This window comes from Fukomys damarensis, unplaced genomic scaffold (assembly GCF_012274545.1).
Source record: "Fukomys damarensis isolate Sample0158 unplaced genomic scaffold, DMR_v1.0_HiC HiC_scaffold_22, whole genome shotgun sequence".
NCBI lineage: Eukaryota > Metazoa > Chordata > Mammalia > Rodentia > Bathyergidae > Fukomys > Fukomys damarensis.
In genome coordinates this window covers 20,986,160-21,000,481 of record NW_022900934.1, presented here as the reverse complement: position 1 = coordinate 21,000,481, position 14,322 = coordinate 20,986,160, and the positions used below count along the sequence as shown (strand labels likewise).

The window sequence follows — 14,322 nt, the reverse complement described above, 5'->3', positions numbered from 1 at the left end:
CCTGCAGGACTAAGACCTTATAAGGCAATGTGGCCTGCAATAGGTTAAAAAACAGCTAATTCCCCTAAAATTGCAAAACTCCCACCCAAGACCCTATAAATGAGCCAACACTCCTTCCCTTGGCACTCCGCCTCCCTTTCTTCGCCTCCCGGCCTTTGTGCCTCGCCTGACTCCCTTCAATAAAGATCTCCTGCCGGACCTCTCGGTGCGTGAGTGACCTGATTGGGAGGAGGCGCCCAAAGGGGCACGCGAGACCCCTTTCACAGTTCATGATGGGCAGAAGGCAGAACGAAGCAAGCTACCAGTGACTAGTGACCACACTAGCCATTGTAGTCAGGTTTTGCAAAGGGAATAGATTTGATATAAGACACAATTTGTAGGGTTATTTTACAATATTCACCCAAAATTCAAATGCAGAGGGGTGCAAAAAATATGTCCACACACTAGAGACCCAAAGAATCCAGCTACAGGTCTGGATCTCACAGCGATGTCCCACACACGTCCAGCTAAAGGCCTAGGCTAAGGCAATCCTCCATGAACCCAGCCAGAGGTCTAGAGCCCATGGCAATGTTTCATTCAAGTCCATATCAAGGATCTGCACTAAGAAGTTCCAAAGGCAAGTGGTGGAAGAAAGCTTATGCTGGTGGTGTGAAGGATTTGTGACACAGGCTGAGGGATCTGCACTGAAGCCAGAAGTGGCAATCATGAGGAAGATCAGAGCTCCCTTGACAAGAACAGTAGCCATTCCCAGCAACTTCGAGGACTCGAGCTCCTTCAGTGGCCAAAACAGCCAAGTTCACATCAGGAAGACCAGCCGTGACAAGCTTCTCCAAGAAAATCAATAGCCAATGATCTTTCCCTCCGCTTCTCTTTTTATGCCATTGGCAACAATCCTCAGGTGGATCTTCTGTGCCCAGAACCACACTGATTCAGTTCAGCTGGGCATTACAAGTTGACCATTAGTTAATCCACCACACTGGCCTTCTTTCCGTCTCTACCTTAGGATGAGTAGCACTCACCCCCAGTGTGTGGCACCCTCAGTCCTACCAGAAACTATGCCAAACCAATCAGTGGACTAATTTAGTAATCACGTACCCTTAATCCCAGCATCACACACTCTAGATCCAGCTACCTCTGAAAAGACCCCATTTATGATAGAATGAGTCTTTGGGTGGACATCTAGACCCAAGCCGTAACAGGAGGTGCCTGACATTTACACCCCTATACTCCACACCCTTGGCATTCAGTACTATTTTCTTTTCACAGGTGCAAGACGCTTTAGTAAACTTTGCTGCTATTTACTTACTGCCATGTGCCACATCCTATTCTTTGCTTGTCCCATACAAAAACCCATGATTGTGCATTGCATATAAGAACCTGAGAACCTGTCCCCAGAACCCACAACACACGATAACAACAGGAGTCAGAAGACCTGCACTTATCCTCCAGGTAGGGTGGGTTTAGGTTCCTTATCTCCCATTCTTGGAACCTATCTGATGAAACTGTTTACCTGTCTTTATTTCCTCTGCCCTCGTTCACCCTCGGCTAAGTTTGGCTGGGCATGAGCTGTCAGAGGTTAGCTGAGGTGGGGGGCAGCTGGTTCAGAAACTTGCTGGCAGTTTTCAGATTGTAATTCTCTAGCCACATGACAGAGCGATTTCATTTTAATGTTCCTTAATAACACCCTCAGAGATGCCATATCTGCTTGGTCCTGGGGGCATCAGGCACTGCAGGCACCTAAGAGCTGGAGGTGTTCAAAAGTATGCAGGATGTTCCCTGCCACTCAGGTTCATTTGCTCACTATGACCAAATCAAAGGAGGCTACTTGTTTTGGCAAAAGGGAAAAAGGATTCATTCAAAGCTAGCTCCAAGGTGTCAGAGGCACCTATTTGCCTCAGATCATGCTCTCACCATGTACAGGTAGGAAAGGGTCTTTTATAGTAAGGAACAGGGGAGGGGACACAGAGAGATAATGTAGATCTCCACACTTGCTGTTACCACTTCCAGCCATCGTCCGCTCATCCTCCTGTCTTGCAGAAAGGAAACCAGGCTCTCCGGCCTCCTGGGCCAGGCATCAGCACATTCTATCATTTCTTTGGGGCTGAGGCAAGGAGGGGTGTTGGCTATGTGCTCAGCAGGAGAGAGTTTGGAAAAGTTGCTCCTCCCTAAAAGAAAAAAAAAATCTAACCTTTAAAGTTCCATTATGCAGTGCTGGTTACAAGATTAGATTTCAAGAATTTAATTTTGACAAGCCACGGCCCTCAGTGTGTTAAGAGCTAGCGTCCTCGTCCAGAATCAGCCTTGGACTATGGGACCCAAGTTGTCTGAAGAATGGTAAGCTGTTGTGAGGAAAGGGGTGACAAGTCCTCCTGGCAAGCACCCCAGGCCAGGGGAAAAGTCTCTCCCTGAATGGCAGCGATTGTGACAGTGCCTAAATCACTCTGTGACTCAGTTTCCTCATCTCCCAAAGGGGGATAATCATCCCTCCCTTGTGAGTTGTCTATAACCTTGGAGATAATGCAGGTAAAGCATCTGGCGCACTGGGTACAAGGCACTGTTTTCATCTTTAGCTATAGGCTTGCAGTTGTCGAAGACAGGAGCAGGAAGGAGACCTTTTTAGAACTATGTGAAGAGAAAAAGGAAAAAACAGCTCAGAAGGTCTCACCTCCTCGGGCTAAGGAGGCTTCATTAGACTTTCATAAAATCAGTGTAGGGGGGAGACAGCGCACCAGGGGGCTGATGGAGACTCAGCGGGAGAGAAGCTGGTCCATCCCTCCCTGTGGGGCCTTCCTCTCGTCACCATGGAGACCAAGAGGCTGCCCTGAGGGTTCCCCCTCACCCAGAGCCTGAGGCTGCAGAAATGGGGGGAGTTGAAGCAGTCCCCACCCTCCAGTCTGCCAAGCTGGGGTGGGGTGTGGTGTCTGCCTCAGTCCCTCCAACCCCCATGGCTTGGGAGCACTCGGGCTGGTGTTTCGATTCTGTGGGAAGAACCTTTCCCTCCTGGAGCCTCAGGTTTGGCGCCCGTCAAAAGAAGAGGAGAAAATGTATGAAAACAGAATTGCTTAAGAAAACTGTGAGATAAGGAAGAGATAAAACATTTAATGCCAAGGAGAAGGTTTATTGATGAAAGGGAACTTTGCCAAACTGGCTGGTGTGACCCCATTTTTGCTAGAAAGGCAAAGAGGACCATCTATGCATGCTTGCCAATAATAATAATTAATAACAATAACAATAATAGATGAAAGAGGAGAAAATATTATAAAATATGCTCCTGCTTGTTTCTTGAGGAAGGGATTACATTACAGTACTTTTTTTTGGAGCGGGGGTACCAGGGTTCTGACTCAGATCCTTGCACCTGCAAGGCAGGCACCGGAACCACTGAGCTAAATCCCTGGCCCTGCAGTACTTTTTATTCTCTTGATCTTTCTCAAAATTTAGTCAAGGTACACAAGTAACTTTTGAAGTCAGTAACATTGATAGTTGCATCTAAAGGGACATTGTGCTCAGTTGCTTGATCTGACTTAAATCTCGTTCTGTCTTCATAGCAACCCAGTGAGGAAAAGTGCTATTATTCTCCCTACTCTACAAAGAGGCAAACTGAGGGTCAAAGCCAAGGAACTAGACTCCAGAACTGGAGCACTTAATCATTACCACCACTGCCCTTTGGGACAAGAAATTGCTGAAGGTTCTGTCTTCGTAAATGTTTTACTATAGAAAATACCAAAGAAATCTAAACTAGAAAGCTATAATAAACCCTGCTGTACCTACCAGCCAACTTTAAGAAGTTGGATGAGATGGCGTACACTGTAATCCCAGAGCTCTGGGAGGCCTCCAAGGGAAGAGGATCACAAGTTAAACCCAGCCTGAGCAGTTTAGTCCCTATCTCAAAATACATTTTTTTAAAAGACCTGGGATTGTAGTTCAGTGTGAAGATTCTGGGCTCAGGCCTCAGTGCTCGGGGGTGGGCTGTGTCCTCACATGGAAGGATTGAGCATGGGATGCTTAGGAAGAGGAAACAGGCCAGAGCCAGAGTCTCCAGCCCGCACTCACATCGGGTGCACTCACACATAGCACATGCACACAAGTGTGCAAGGCTCCCAGGGACACCTTGAGGCTGCCTCTGAGTTTGCAGCATGTTTTCCCTGGGGGACTGCAGCTGCTCCCCCTCTCTGCCGCCACACCAGGTTCCTTCCTCCTTTCTACACTGTCCGACCTGCATTTCCCCTGCTGGCTCCTTTATAGGTCTCTGGCTTTCTCCCGTGGCCTGCAGGTTGTGGCAGCTTGGACAACACAGGAGGACATGGCCAGAGCCCCGGACAACGCGGTGAAATGGACAACCCTGGTGGTGCTGGCCACTGTGGGCACAGCCCTGACAGTGGCCACCAACCCTGGCTTTGTGATGAAGATCTCCCAGGAGGGTCTGGACTACGGTAATTGGGTGCCTTCCTTCCCTGCTCTCCCATCCCCGAAAAGCAGGTATTGAACACCTCCTGTGTACAGCCCTTTAAATCTGGTGCCTGGTACATTCGTAGCTCTGTAGAGTAGGCTCCCTCACCCCTACTGTACATATGAGGAAACTGAGGCAAAGTGAGTTGCCCCAGATCACAGAGCTGAGAAGGGGCAGAGTTGGGACTGGAGAACTGGTCTAGAGGACTCTTAAGTCCAGTGTCCAGGCCTGTGAGAGTCCTCATGCTCCCTTCCCTCTATCCACCCCAAAACTCAGGCTTCTGGGCCCATCTCTTCCTTCCAAAACCTGTTCTCAGTCTTGCCATTTGCCTCTAGAGGCAGAGGAGGGAGGAGAGGGAGGGGAGGGAAGGGGAAAGGAGGGAGGGGAGGGCCCTTCCTAGCGCAGGGGTTGGCAGGCACATTGTTCACAGCACCTCCTGGGTGACTCAGAGAGGATCCCCCAGGCCCAGAGAGAAGAGAAAGGCACGAAGGCCCTGGCTGGCCTGCTCTGCTGTGGACCAAGCTCTGTCTAGCAGCTTTACCCAAGCAGACTGCTTTATCCTCACAGCAGTGCTGGGAGGCTGGGAGGGACATACTGTTCCCAGCTACAGTCACAGGTGAGCAAATTCCAGGCTCGGGAGGCAGGTGAGAGAGCGCAGTCTGAGCTAGGGCTCAGGTTTGTCTGCCACCCTGGCATGGCTCAGTGGCACCTCTCAGTGAAAGAAAGATGAAGTGCAGCGCGGTAGGGACCAGAGGCCCAAGAAATCAGACCAAAGCTCTCAGCCCCTGATGCATCCGTGGGGACCAGCAGGACAGGACTCAGCGTGACCTGGTGTCCGACTCTTGAATTCTCACCCAGGTAGGACAGCTCTGGATCCCAGGAGAGTAGTAGACAGGCAGAGGACCCACTGACTGAGGAGGAAGGAGTACATTCCAGCTCCAAGCTGGGGTGCTCCAGTAGGCTTCCTGGGAACAGATGCTCGACTGAGGGCTTTCAGCCCCGAAGTCCTGGTGCTCAGCCATATCTGCCTTCCTTTTCCCTCCTTCTTATGTCCCATGTGGCATCCAGTGTGAGTTTTCTGAAATGCAGCAAGTGTGTTAAGGTATCACCCCCCCACCACACACACAAACACACACTTCATTGGCTACCCACTGCCTTCAAAACCTACCCTGGGCCTCTAGGACTGCACTGGAGACCCTACAAGGCTCTGGCTCTGGCCAACCCACAGATCCTGGCCATCTCATATTTTCTTTCCTCTCCTGGTGGTGACCACATATGCAGTGTTACTCGGGACACGGGCTCTGGGACCAGGACACCTGAGTTCCCCACCACTTGCCAGCTGTGTGGTCTTGAACAAAGCATGTTGCCTTTCTGAGCCTCCGCTTTTCCATCTGTGAGATGGGGAAGTAACAGGACCTCCTTCCTAGGATCGTTTAGTCAGTACCTTGACAGAATACACAATCTAGAACAGCACCTGGCACAGAGTAAGAGCTTGATGCAGTCTGTTGTCATCACTCTGAAAACCCAAAGTTTGGCTAGGAAGCTCCTGGCTTTTACTACTTATCCTTCTCAGATAATGTCTTTGCCTGTTAATTGGTTCTTTGATACTGTTAGCTCCATAATAACTCATGAGAGAATTGTTGCCTTTGGGGCATTCATTTATTTATCCAACAGATATTAAGTGCCAGGCACAGTGGAAAATGTAAGAGACACATTAATAAATAAAACCGACATTGCTGATAACCTCAGGGGACTTACATCTAGCAAGGGAGAGAGACATTAATCAGAGCCACATGAATAAATGCATAATTACAAACAGTAATGGGGACTCCAAATCTGTCCACAGCACTGTGAAAATGATAACAAGGGGGATTCTCTGTCTACTGGGTCAGGGAAGGTTCCCAAAGGAAGCGACTAGACATTGACCAGGTGAATACGAAGGGAAGCAGGAAACAGCACATGCACAGGTCCTATGGAGAGAGTAAAACTTCAGAGAGGTAGGGTGACTGTGAGGGCAAAGCACAGAGCACGGCAGGGAATAGGTGTGCAACAAATACCACACTTGATCTTAGCCGAAAGGCCAAGAAGCGATGCAACAAATACCATTAGGATACATGACTGGCTTCTTTTCCCCCTCCGGTACCAGAGATCAAACTTAGGGCCTTGCGATTGTGAGTAAGGTACGGTGCCATCGAGCTAAATCTCCAGCTCACGTGACTGGATTTTTTGGAGAGGAGGTATTTTAGACCAGGGGTCACAAAACTAGAGGACCCAGGCCAAACATGGCCTGCTACGCATTTTGGTATGGCCTGTGAGCTGAGAATGGTTCTTATGTTGTTAGATGAGTAAAAAATTTTTAAAAAAAGAATATCTCACAACAAGTGAAAGTTATATGAACTGCAAATCCATTGTCTGTAAATAAAGTATGGCAACATAGCCACATGTGTGCACTTAACATATGGTCCATAGCTACTTGTGCTACGGGAAGGCCAAGGGAACAGAGTATACTAATTGGTTAAGCCTGGGTCACAAGTTCCACCCTCAACAGAGGTACAGTAAAGTCAACTTTCTTGGGAGCAGCACTCTACACTGGCATCAGGGGGTGCAGCTGTGACACAGACAGGGTGAAACACAACACTGGAGATATTTACTATCTGGCCCTCTATTGGAAGCTTTCAGAGACCCCTGATGTAGACCCACTTTCCCCACAATGGACAAGGTGCTGGCTGTGCCTCTGACTGTCTCCCACCCTGTTCTGCCCTCAGCCTGCCAGCAGGGAATGGCCGTGCTGCAGAAGAAGCTGGAGAACATCAAGCTGCCTGACTTCTCCGGAAACTTCAAGATCAAGTTATTGGGGAAGGGAAATTATAACTTCTACAGGTGAAGCTATGGTGGAAGCCACCAAATCTGCCTTTCCTGCTCTCACCATGACTTCCTGGGAAACTGTCATGAACTCTATAAAACTCTGTGCAAGATCCATTTATCAGTTAGGACTTTAGGGCAGTTTCAAGGACAGAAAACCTAATCCCAAATGGCCTAAACTAGAAATCTTTGGCTCATGTGACTAAGAAGTCCCTGGAATAGTCTGGCTGCTGGTTCAGTCTGAGCCAGGCTCAAAGGCCATTGACACTCTCTCTCTTGCCACCTCCAACATTGCTTTCTTGGAGGAGCTAATTCTCAGCAGAGTGGCCCTCCAGAGACAAGATAGCCACCAGCAACTCTTGCTTGATCTCAGCACTGAGTCCTGGAAGGAGAGCACTTTCTCCTTCTAACTCAAACAGAAGCCCTTAGGATCACTCTGATTGGCCCATCATAGGTTACATACATACCCTTGAACCAATCACTGAGGCCAAGGGAACAAAGTATACTAATTGGTTAAGCCTGGGTCACAGGTTCCACCCTCGATAGAGGTACAGTAAATAAAGTCAACTTTCTTGGGAGCAGCACTCTGCACACAGAGGAAGCAGCTTCCCAAAAGAATGGCAGGGCTGTTACCATAAGAAGGGGCTGTGGACACTGGACAAAAACCCCACAAATGTCCGCTGAAGAATTCTTTACCCCATTCATTCAACGGATATTCTGAACACCCACGCTGTGTCTGGGCTGCAATAATGAAACAAAACAGACACACTCTGGCCCTTTATAGAGCCTGTAGTCAGGAGTTTAGCATTTGTTATCTTCACCAATAGTCTCATAGCCTGCAGGATGGAGATGACTGTGCCCACTTTGCAGATGGGAAACAGGCTCTGGGTAGTGAAATGTTAGGCCCAGGGAAACACAACAGAAGTGGGAGACACACATGCACATGTATCTGTCTTCAAAGACCAAACCACATCAGCATGCCCGTGCTTGCTAAGGCTGTTCTCAGAGCTTCTGGCTCCCCATGGAGCGGATGTGGTGAAGGCTTAACCAAGACCTGGTGCAGACACCCAGGAAGCTGAACAAATCATTCTCTTTTGCAGCTTGAAGGTCCTCAACTTCCAGCTTCCCAGTCCTCGACTAAGACTGCAGCCCGACGTGGGCCTTCAACTCTCCATCAGCAACGCCAATATGGCTGTCAGTGGAAAATGGAACGCCAAAAAGAGTTTCCTGTATGCCTGCATGCTTGGGGTTTGTGGGGTGAACTCTTGGTGCTGTTTGGAAGGGATTAGAGCCAGGGTGTGAGGAGTGCTCATCTTTTGCCTTGTCCATCATCTCTTGTCACCAGAGGTTTTGTGGAGGAACTGGTCACCTGAGAGTCAGCATAACCCTTGATCCACACCCCAAAATAGTACCTGGCAAGGCTGAGTTGGTACATGTGGCTTGGAAGGGAAGGCTGAGCCTGAGCGGGACCTTTCATTGATTCTCTTTGTCAGCTAGCTATTGCTGTACAACCAAACATCCCAACACCAGTAGCTTAAGCAACAGTCAATGTTGTCATCTTATCTGCTGTGTGTCAGCTGGGGTTCTGCCAATCTAGGGTGAGCCTGGCTAAAGAGACTCTGATTGTCTTCCTTGGACCTGTGGGCTACCCAGAGTGGATCCTTGGTGACAGTAAAGGTGCAAAAAGGGGCCGCAGGATCATGCAGGTCTCAGAAAAGGCCCGTGGTCACTCCTACTCATATAGCATCCGCCAAATGATATCACATGGCCAACCCCAAGCCAAGAGCAGAGAGATACATCTCATCCCCTATGACAGGAAGTGGCAAGAGTGTGGGTGCAGGGAGGTGTGATGAATTGGGGCAGATGTTGCAAGCTACAATTTTGAATCTAAATATTGGGGTCTCCCCACAATGACCCTGTCCATAATAATGATGGCTCAGATCGAACCTCACTTCGAGAACATCTTTTGCTCGGGGAAGCAGGGGAGAAAATGCAGGAAAAGCCACATTGGGTGGAGAGGGGTGTGGGTCAGCCTGCCAGCCTTCTCCCCACAGTAAGAATTGCATAAACCTTGACCTGGGCACCTTTGTGTCTATCATTTCACTTATTGATCAAAAAATACTGGGCGGGGGATTTAGCTCAGGGGTTCCGTGGCCTGCTTTGCAAGCACAAGGACCCGAGTTCAATCCCCAGCACCAAAAAAAAAACCTAACAGTGCTTTATCACACTATGACAAAGTACCTTCATGTCCAACTTTACCCAAACTCATTTCCTCCCTGAGAAAGGAGTTTTAATCTCCTTCATTAATTGATGGTACAGTAAGGATTAAAGCCATTGGCCTCAAACACTCACATTTTTAGTGGCAAAATGAGACATTCATTCTGGTTTCTGCTTGCTGGCCTAGGGTCTGAGGAAATGGAAGCTCAGAGAAGTTAAGAAACACAGCCCAAAACACATGCAGAGCGTGAGGCGGGAGTTGAGAACAGGGTCTGCCAGGCAAGCAAGGGTTTGGACCTCACGTTGGCATCCTGACTTGACTGCCCAGTGCTGTGTGACCCCGGACCGGCCGCGTGTCCTCTGTCGCTGCCTCTGCCCTGCAGTGGGCAGGACAGCGAGACCCACCTTCTGGCGCTGGCGCGAAGTGTGAGCAGCAGTGGGGACCGGAGTGCTCCCTCTGACTCGCCTGTTTTTGTTCCCCTTCAGCAAAGCTGGTGGCAACTTTGTCCTGCGCGCAGAAGGCATCTCCCTCTTTGCCAATCTGAAGCTGGGCAGCGACCCCGCCTCAGGCCACATCACTGCTGCCTGCTCCAGCTGCAAGGACTACATCAACCGCGTCACCCTGAGGGTCTCAAACAGCAAATGGGGGTAGGTTCTCCTGGGCTGTGACTGCAGGGAGGGAGGGACCTAGTAGAACTGCCCACCATGCCAAGCCACGGCGGCAGGGGGAGGCTGTCCCAGCCCCGGGCCTCAGTACCTGTTGGTCTTTGCCTGGCACTGACGACTCCCGGCTCCTGCTCCTGCAAAGCACTGTCTGTCCGCACTAAGTGACCCCACCCTCGCGCCTCATTGCAGCCCACATCCATCCCTTCCATAAACCCTTGCCAGAAGCACCTGCTGGCCAGGCTGCACATCCCGCTCAGGAACAGCAGCCACCAATATGAACTTGGACCTGAGTGGCCTTGATTGGAGGCTCCCTGTATGCCAAGCAGTTTTAGCACAATTGTCCCAGCATGCAGTCCACGCATGACGCAGTGAAGCTGGTCTGTTCTTATGTCACTTCCAGGGAGAAACCAAGGCATAGAGAGACCGGTAACCTGTTTCTGCGGCTTGTGAGTGTCTCAGTCCAGGACTCTCTGGCCCAGGCTGTCAGCCACACAGCCCAGTGGGGAAAACAAGCATTACTCCCAACACTGAATTAGTGAATGGCTCATCTGTAATTACAGAAGGAAATAACTAAGAAATAGAGGCTCAGGGCTGGGGATTTAGCTCAGTGGTCCTACTGCCTGCCTAGCAAGCACAAGAACATGAGTTCGATTCCCAGTACAAAAACAAAAAACAGAAATAGAGGCTCCAAGTGCATGAATACATACATAGAGCAGGAAAATGAGGTGCAACCTGCCCAGTTCTTCCTCCGTGAATGACATTTGAATTGAAATGAAAATAAGTAGGAGTCACTTAGGTAGCTGTTGAGAATGGGGGTGTTTTAGGCCGAGGGCACAGCCTGTGCAAAGGCACTGTGGTGGGAGGAAGCACAGATTACAGAGAATAAGGCAGGCCTGTGGGGTGGTGTATGGAGACAGGTACAGATGGAGGTGAGGAGGAAGATTGGGCCTGGGCAGCACATGATCATGCAGCAAAAGAACCCCGCTGACAAACAGGGGAAAATGTGTATGGGTTGTGCATGGCTGGAGCCCACGTGCAAGGGTGCCAAGGCCTCTTTGGAAGGAGGAAGGCTTCCCAGAGGAGGTGGCCTCCTGAATCCAGCCCAGGTACCCTTGGAAGCCTCACATATGTCTCTCCATGTCAACCTCCAGGGGGCTGATCCGTCTCTTCCAAAAGAGAATTGATTCTTTGATCCAAAAGACCTTGCAAAACAAGGTAAGAGGGGCTGCATCTTCCCAATGGCCATGGCAGGAGAGTCCTGGGGGCCGTGTCCCTAAGACTTCTCCAGCCTTAGGGACACCTCTGTTCTTGTCCCTGACTCCTTCGGCAGCTCTTACGGCCCCGTGAAACCACAAATCCAGCTTTGCTAAGGAATCCCCCAAGAAACCGGAGAGGGCTACTTCCCTACCCACAGCCAGCCCCTGCTGTGCTGCCTGAGCCCCTCCACTGTCCCCTGGCAGAGGACACTGTCTCCCCTAGACATGTCCTTCCTGATGCTCCCACCCAGAGCACATACCATGCACGGAGCTCCAAGCTGGGCTTTGGCCGAGGCCCTGCTGGGGCCCTTTCCTTGCAGCTGGAACTGGGACAAGGAACTGGCACCAGCTGGTGCTCTCCAACCTTCCCCACACTCGAACCTCCCCCCAAGCCAGCCTCCTCTGCCAAGAAAGGGCCATTCATTGGCTTGGCTGTGTATGAACAAACCACCAGCTTCCAGGAATCACCTGAGCTTGTCTTGGAGGACAGATGAGGCTGGGCTTCTCCAGAGGGCAATGGGAGCTCTTGCTGATGTGTCTTCCGTTCTCCCTAGATCTGCAAGATACTGACCAATACTGTGAACACCAACTTGCAGCAGTACATCAGGACCCTTCCAGGTGAGGTTGGGTGGGAATGGAGGAGAGAAGGGGTAGGAGGGGGTGGGGAGGGAGGCCGGGTGGGCGGGCCAGGTCTTGTCCTGGGCAGAACAGGCTACGGGCCACTGGCATCGAGCCAGGCCCTTGTGGTAGGTCTGGAAATGAGTTGAAAAAGCAGCCACAGTCACTCGTTTGGCAGGGGCCAAACAGCCCAGCGCCCTCCTTGCTCCTGTGTCTGCGTGTGTGCAGGGTGCCGAGCGAGCACCTGCTCACGGAGTCCTCCAGAGAGGTTCCGGACACCCTCCCCCACCACATCTGACAAAAAGTGGCTTGGGGAGTACAAGGACTGTCAAGGCCGCACAGACTCTCCGTCGCCTTGGCCCTGTGTTTTAGCCACACATCTTGGCACTGTTGGAAGGAGGGTTTAAGACCACATCTGTGGATGCGGAGTATGGGTTTGTTTCCTCCAAGGGGAGTCCAGGAGGCCTGGAGGAGCTGCGATGGAGCCGGAGCTTCGGTGCCAGCCCAGTCTTAGGGACGCTGCCATGGAAGCCAGCTCATCCTCTGTCTTCTTTGTCTCCAGTGACATCCAAAATAGACAAGGTGGCTGACATCGACTATAGTCTGGTGGCTCCTCCAGAAGTAACAGCAGACAGCCTGACCTTGAAGATGAAGGTAAGGCTCACACCTCTGCCTCAGACCAGGGCTCCCCATCGGCCTCCAAAACCAACCTCGCCCCCTCTCTGCCTCACCCCGCCCTAACCTCCCCACCTCTAGCCACCCTCCCGCTTCTGTGCCTCTCTGTGCCTCTCCTGTCCGGGCTTCTCATGTACGGTTCCCTCTGCTCAGGGTCCTCCCCCAGCCAGACTTCCGCACGGCTCTCCCCTGCTTCCTCCCAGTCTCTGCCACCCAGACCACACACACACACACACACACACACACACACACACACACACACACAGGGTACAAACACAAAACACCACAGTATCAATTTAAAACAAACACCGCACTCACAAAACTTTAGTTCCTTTCCATTCTGCTACCTGATCAGAGGAAACAACACGCAGAGTCCGGCTGCTCTTTGCTGGGCCCTGTGCTGTCGGCAGCTGCAGGCTGAGCCGATGGAGTGGCTAGGAGTTTACCCTGGACTCTACATGCCAGGGCTCAGGGCTTGGCTCTGCCACTTACCAGCTGTGTGACCTTAGGAGGGTCCCCTTGTCTCCCTGGGCCTCAGTGTCCCTTGTGTACAGTGGGGGGCAGGCAGAGAAGTGCACTTGGCAACATCACCCAGAAGGCTGGTGGTGCTATCTCCAGTTTATAGTCATCAGAGCGTCCTCCGTCGGATGGGTGTCCCCATCTGGCTTCTCCTGGGATGGAGATGTTGAATTGTGACTCCCGAAGGGTGCCCCCCCGCCACTCTACCGGCTCTTCCCCTAGGGGGAGTTCTTCAGACAGGCCAACCGCAGCTCACCTCCTTTTGACCCTCCGGTGATGGCGATTCCCCCTGTGCACGACCGCATGGTGTACCTGGGCATATCCGACTACTTCTTCAACACAGCTGGGCTTGCGTACCAACAGGCTGGAGTCTTCAAATGGATCCTCACGAACAGCACGGTAAGGCCCAGCCAGGGTCAAACTCCGAAGTCGGAGTCGGAGACTAGCAGACCTTATGGATTTGAAGCTTTGTCCAAGACAATGATTCTAGAGTCAAGAGCCGGGTGGGCCTGAGTTTGAACGCTGGTCCCATCCCTTCTAGGCTGGTGAGCCTAGGCCAGTTACTCAGCCTCTGGAAATGGCAGTTTCCTCGTTTCCGCCTCAGAGGGCGCCAGGAGGATAAAGTGAGGGAGCAGAGACCATGAGGGGAGGCAGAGCTGCGCCCGCGTGTGAGAAGCCATGTGCGTGCCCTCACGTGTCAAGCTGTAGCCCAGCCTCAGCCTCTCCATCCTCCCCGACAGACTCATTGTCTCACATGTTCATGGCTGCTACCTACCTTGGGCCTCGGTTTACCCATCTGTACAATGAAGAAAAGACCCTCCTCAGAGTCTGGGTACCACCGGATCCCAGCCTGGCCACTGCCATGTGTGGGGCCCGCCTGTCCAGACAGGGAGATGCCCGAGAGAGAGAGAGAGAGAGAGAGAGAGAGAGAGAGAGAGAGAGAGAGAGAGTGTGTGTGTGTGTGTGTGTATGTCTGTGTGTGTGTGTACACGCCTCAGCGATCATTGGCCGGGGCCGGGGCTCACAGAGAGAAGTAGGAAAACTGGAGAGGCCCTGATTGTG

The 14,322-nt window shown here is 51.4% G+C and overlaps 1 protein-coding gene and 1 long non-coding RNA gene across 5 annotated transcripts in view; one reads left to right on the top strand and one right to left on the bottom strand.

The window, feature by feature from the left end:
• Positions 1–1,386: 1,386 nt before the first annotated feature.
• Bpi (bactericidal permeability increasing protein) overlaps positions 1,387–14,322 on the top strand; it is a 23,170-nt gene continuing 10,234 nt past the window's right edge. Inside the window, exons 1-9 of one of the 2 annotated variants that reach the window (XM_010640056.1) lie at positions 1,387–1,449; positions 4,271–4,430; positions 7,213–7,327; positions 8,410–8,538; positions 10,013–10,174; positions 11,344–11,407; positions 12,003–12,066; positions 12,629–12,720; positions 13,483–13,659. In XM_010640056.1, the coding sequence (XP_010638358.1) occupies positions 4,301–4,430; positions 7,213–7,327; positions 8,410–8,538; positions 10,013–10,174; positions 11,344–11,407; positions 12,003–12,066; positions 12,629–12,720; positions 13,483–13,659 (933 nt within the window). In that variant the 5' untranslated portion in view covers positions 1,387–1,449; positions 4,271–4,300. Of the gene's footprint in view, positions 1,450–3,643; positions 3,686–4,270; positions 4,431–7,212; positions 7,328–8,409; positions 8,539–10,012; positions 10,175–11,343; positions 11,408–12,002; positions 12,067–12,628; positions 12,721–13,482; positions 13,660–14,322 lie in introns of those variants that run through there. The other variant, XM_019209949.2, reaches the window with a different exon arrangement.
• Positions 1,441–12,714, bottom strand: LOC104873397. 3 transcript variants are annotated; one of them, XR_002025911.2, is made up of 4 exons: positions 9,829–10,094; positions 9,662–9,716; positions 5,302–5,525; positions 1,441–2,165 (listed from the first exon to the last, which is right to left on the bottom strand). It is a non-coding gene; the product is annotated as an uncharacterized LOC104873397 (long non-coding RNA). The 3 variants fall into 3 exon arrangements; XR_783454.3 differs by lacking the exons at positions 9,662–9,716; positions 9,829–10,094 and adding an exon at positions 11,709–12,714; XR_002025910.2 differs by having other exon boundaries at positions 9,662–10,094.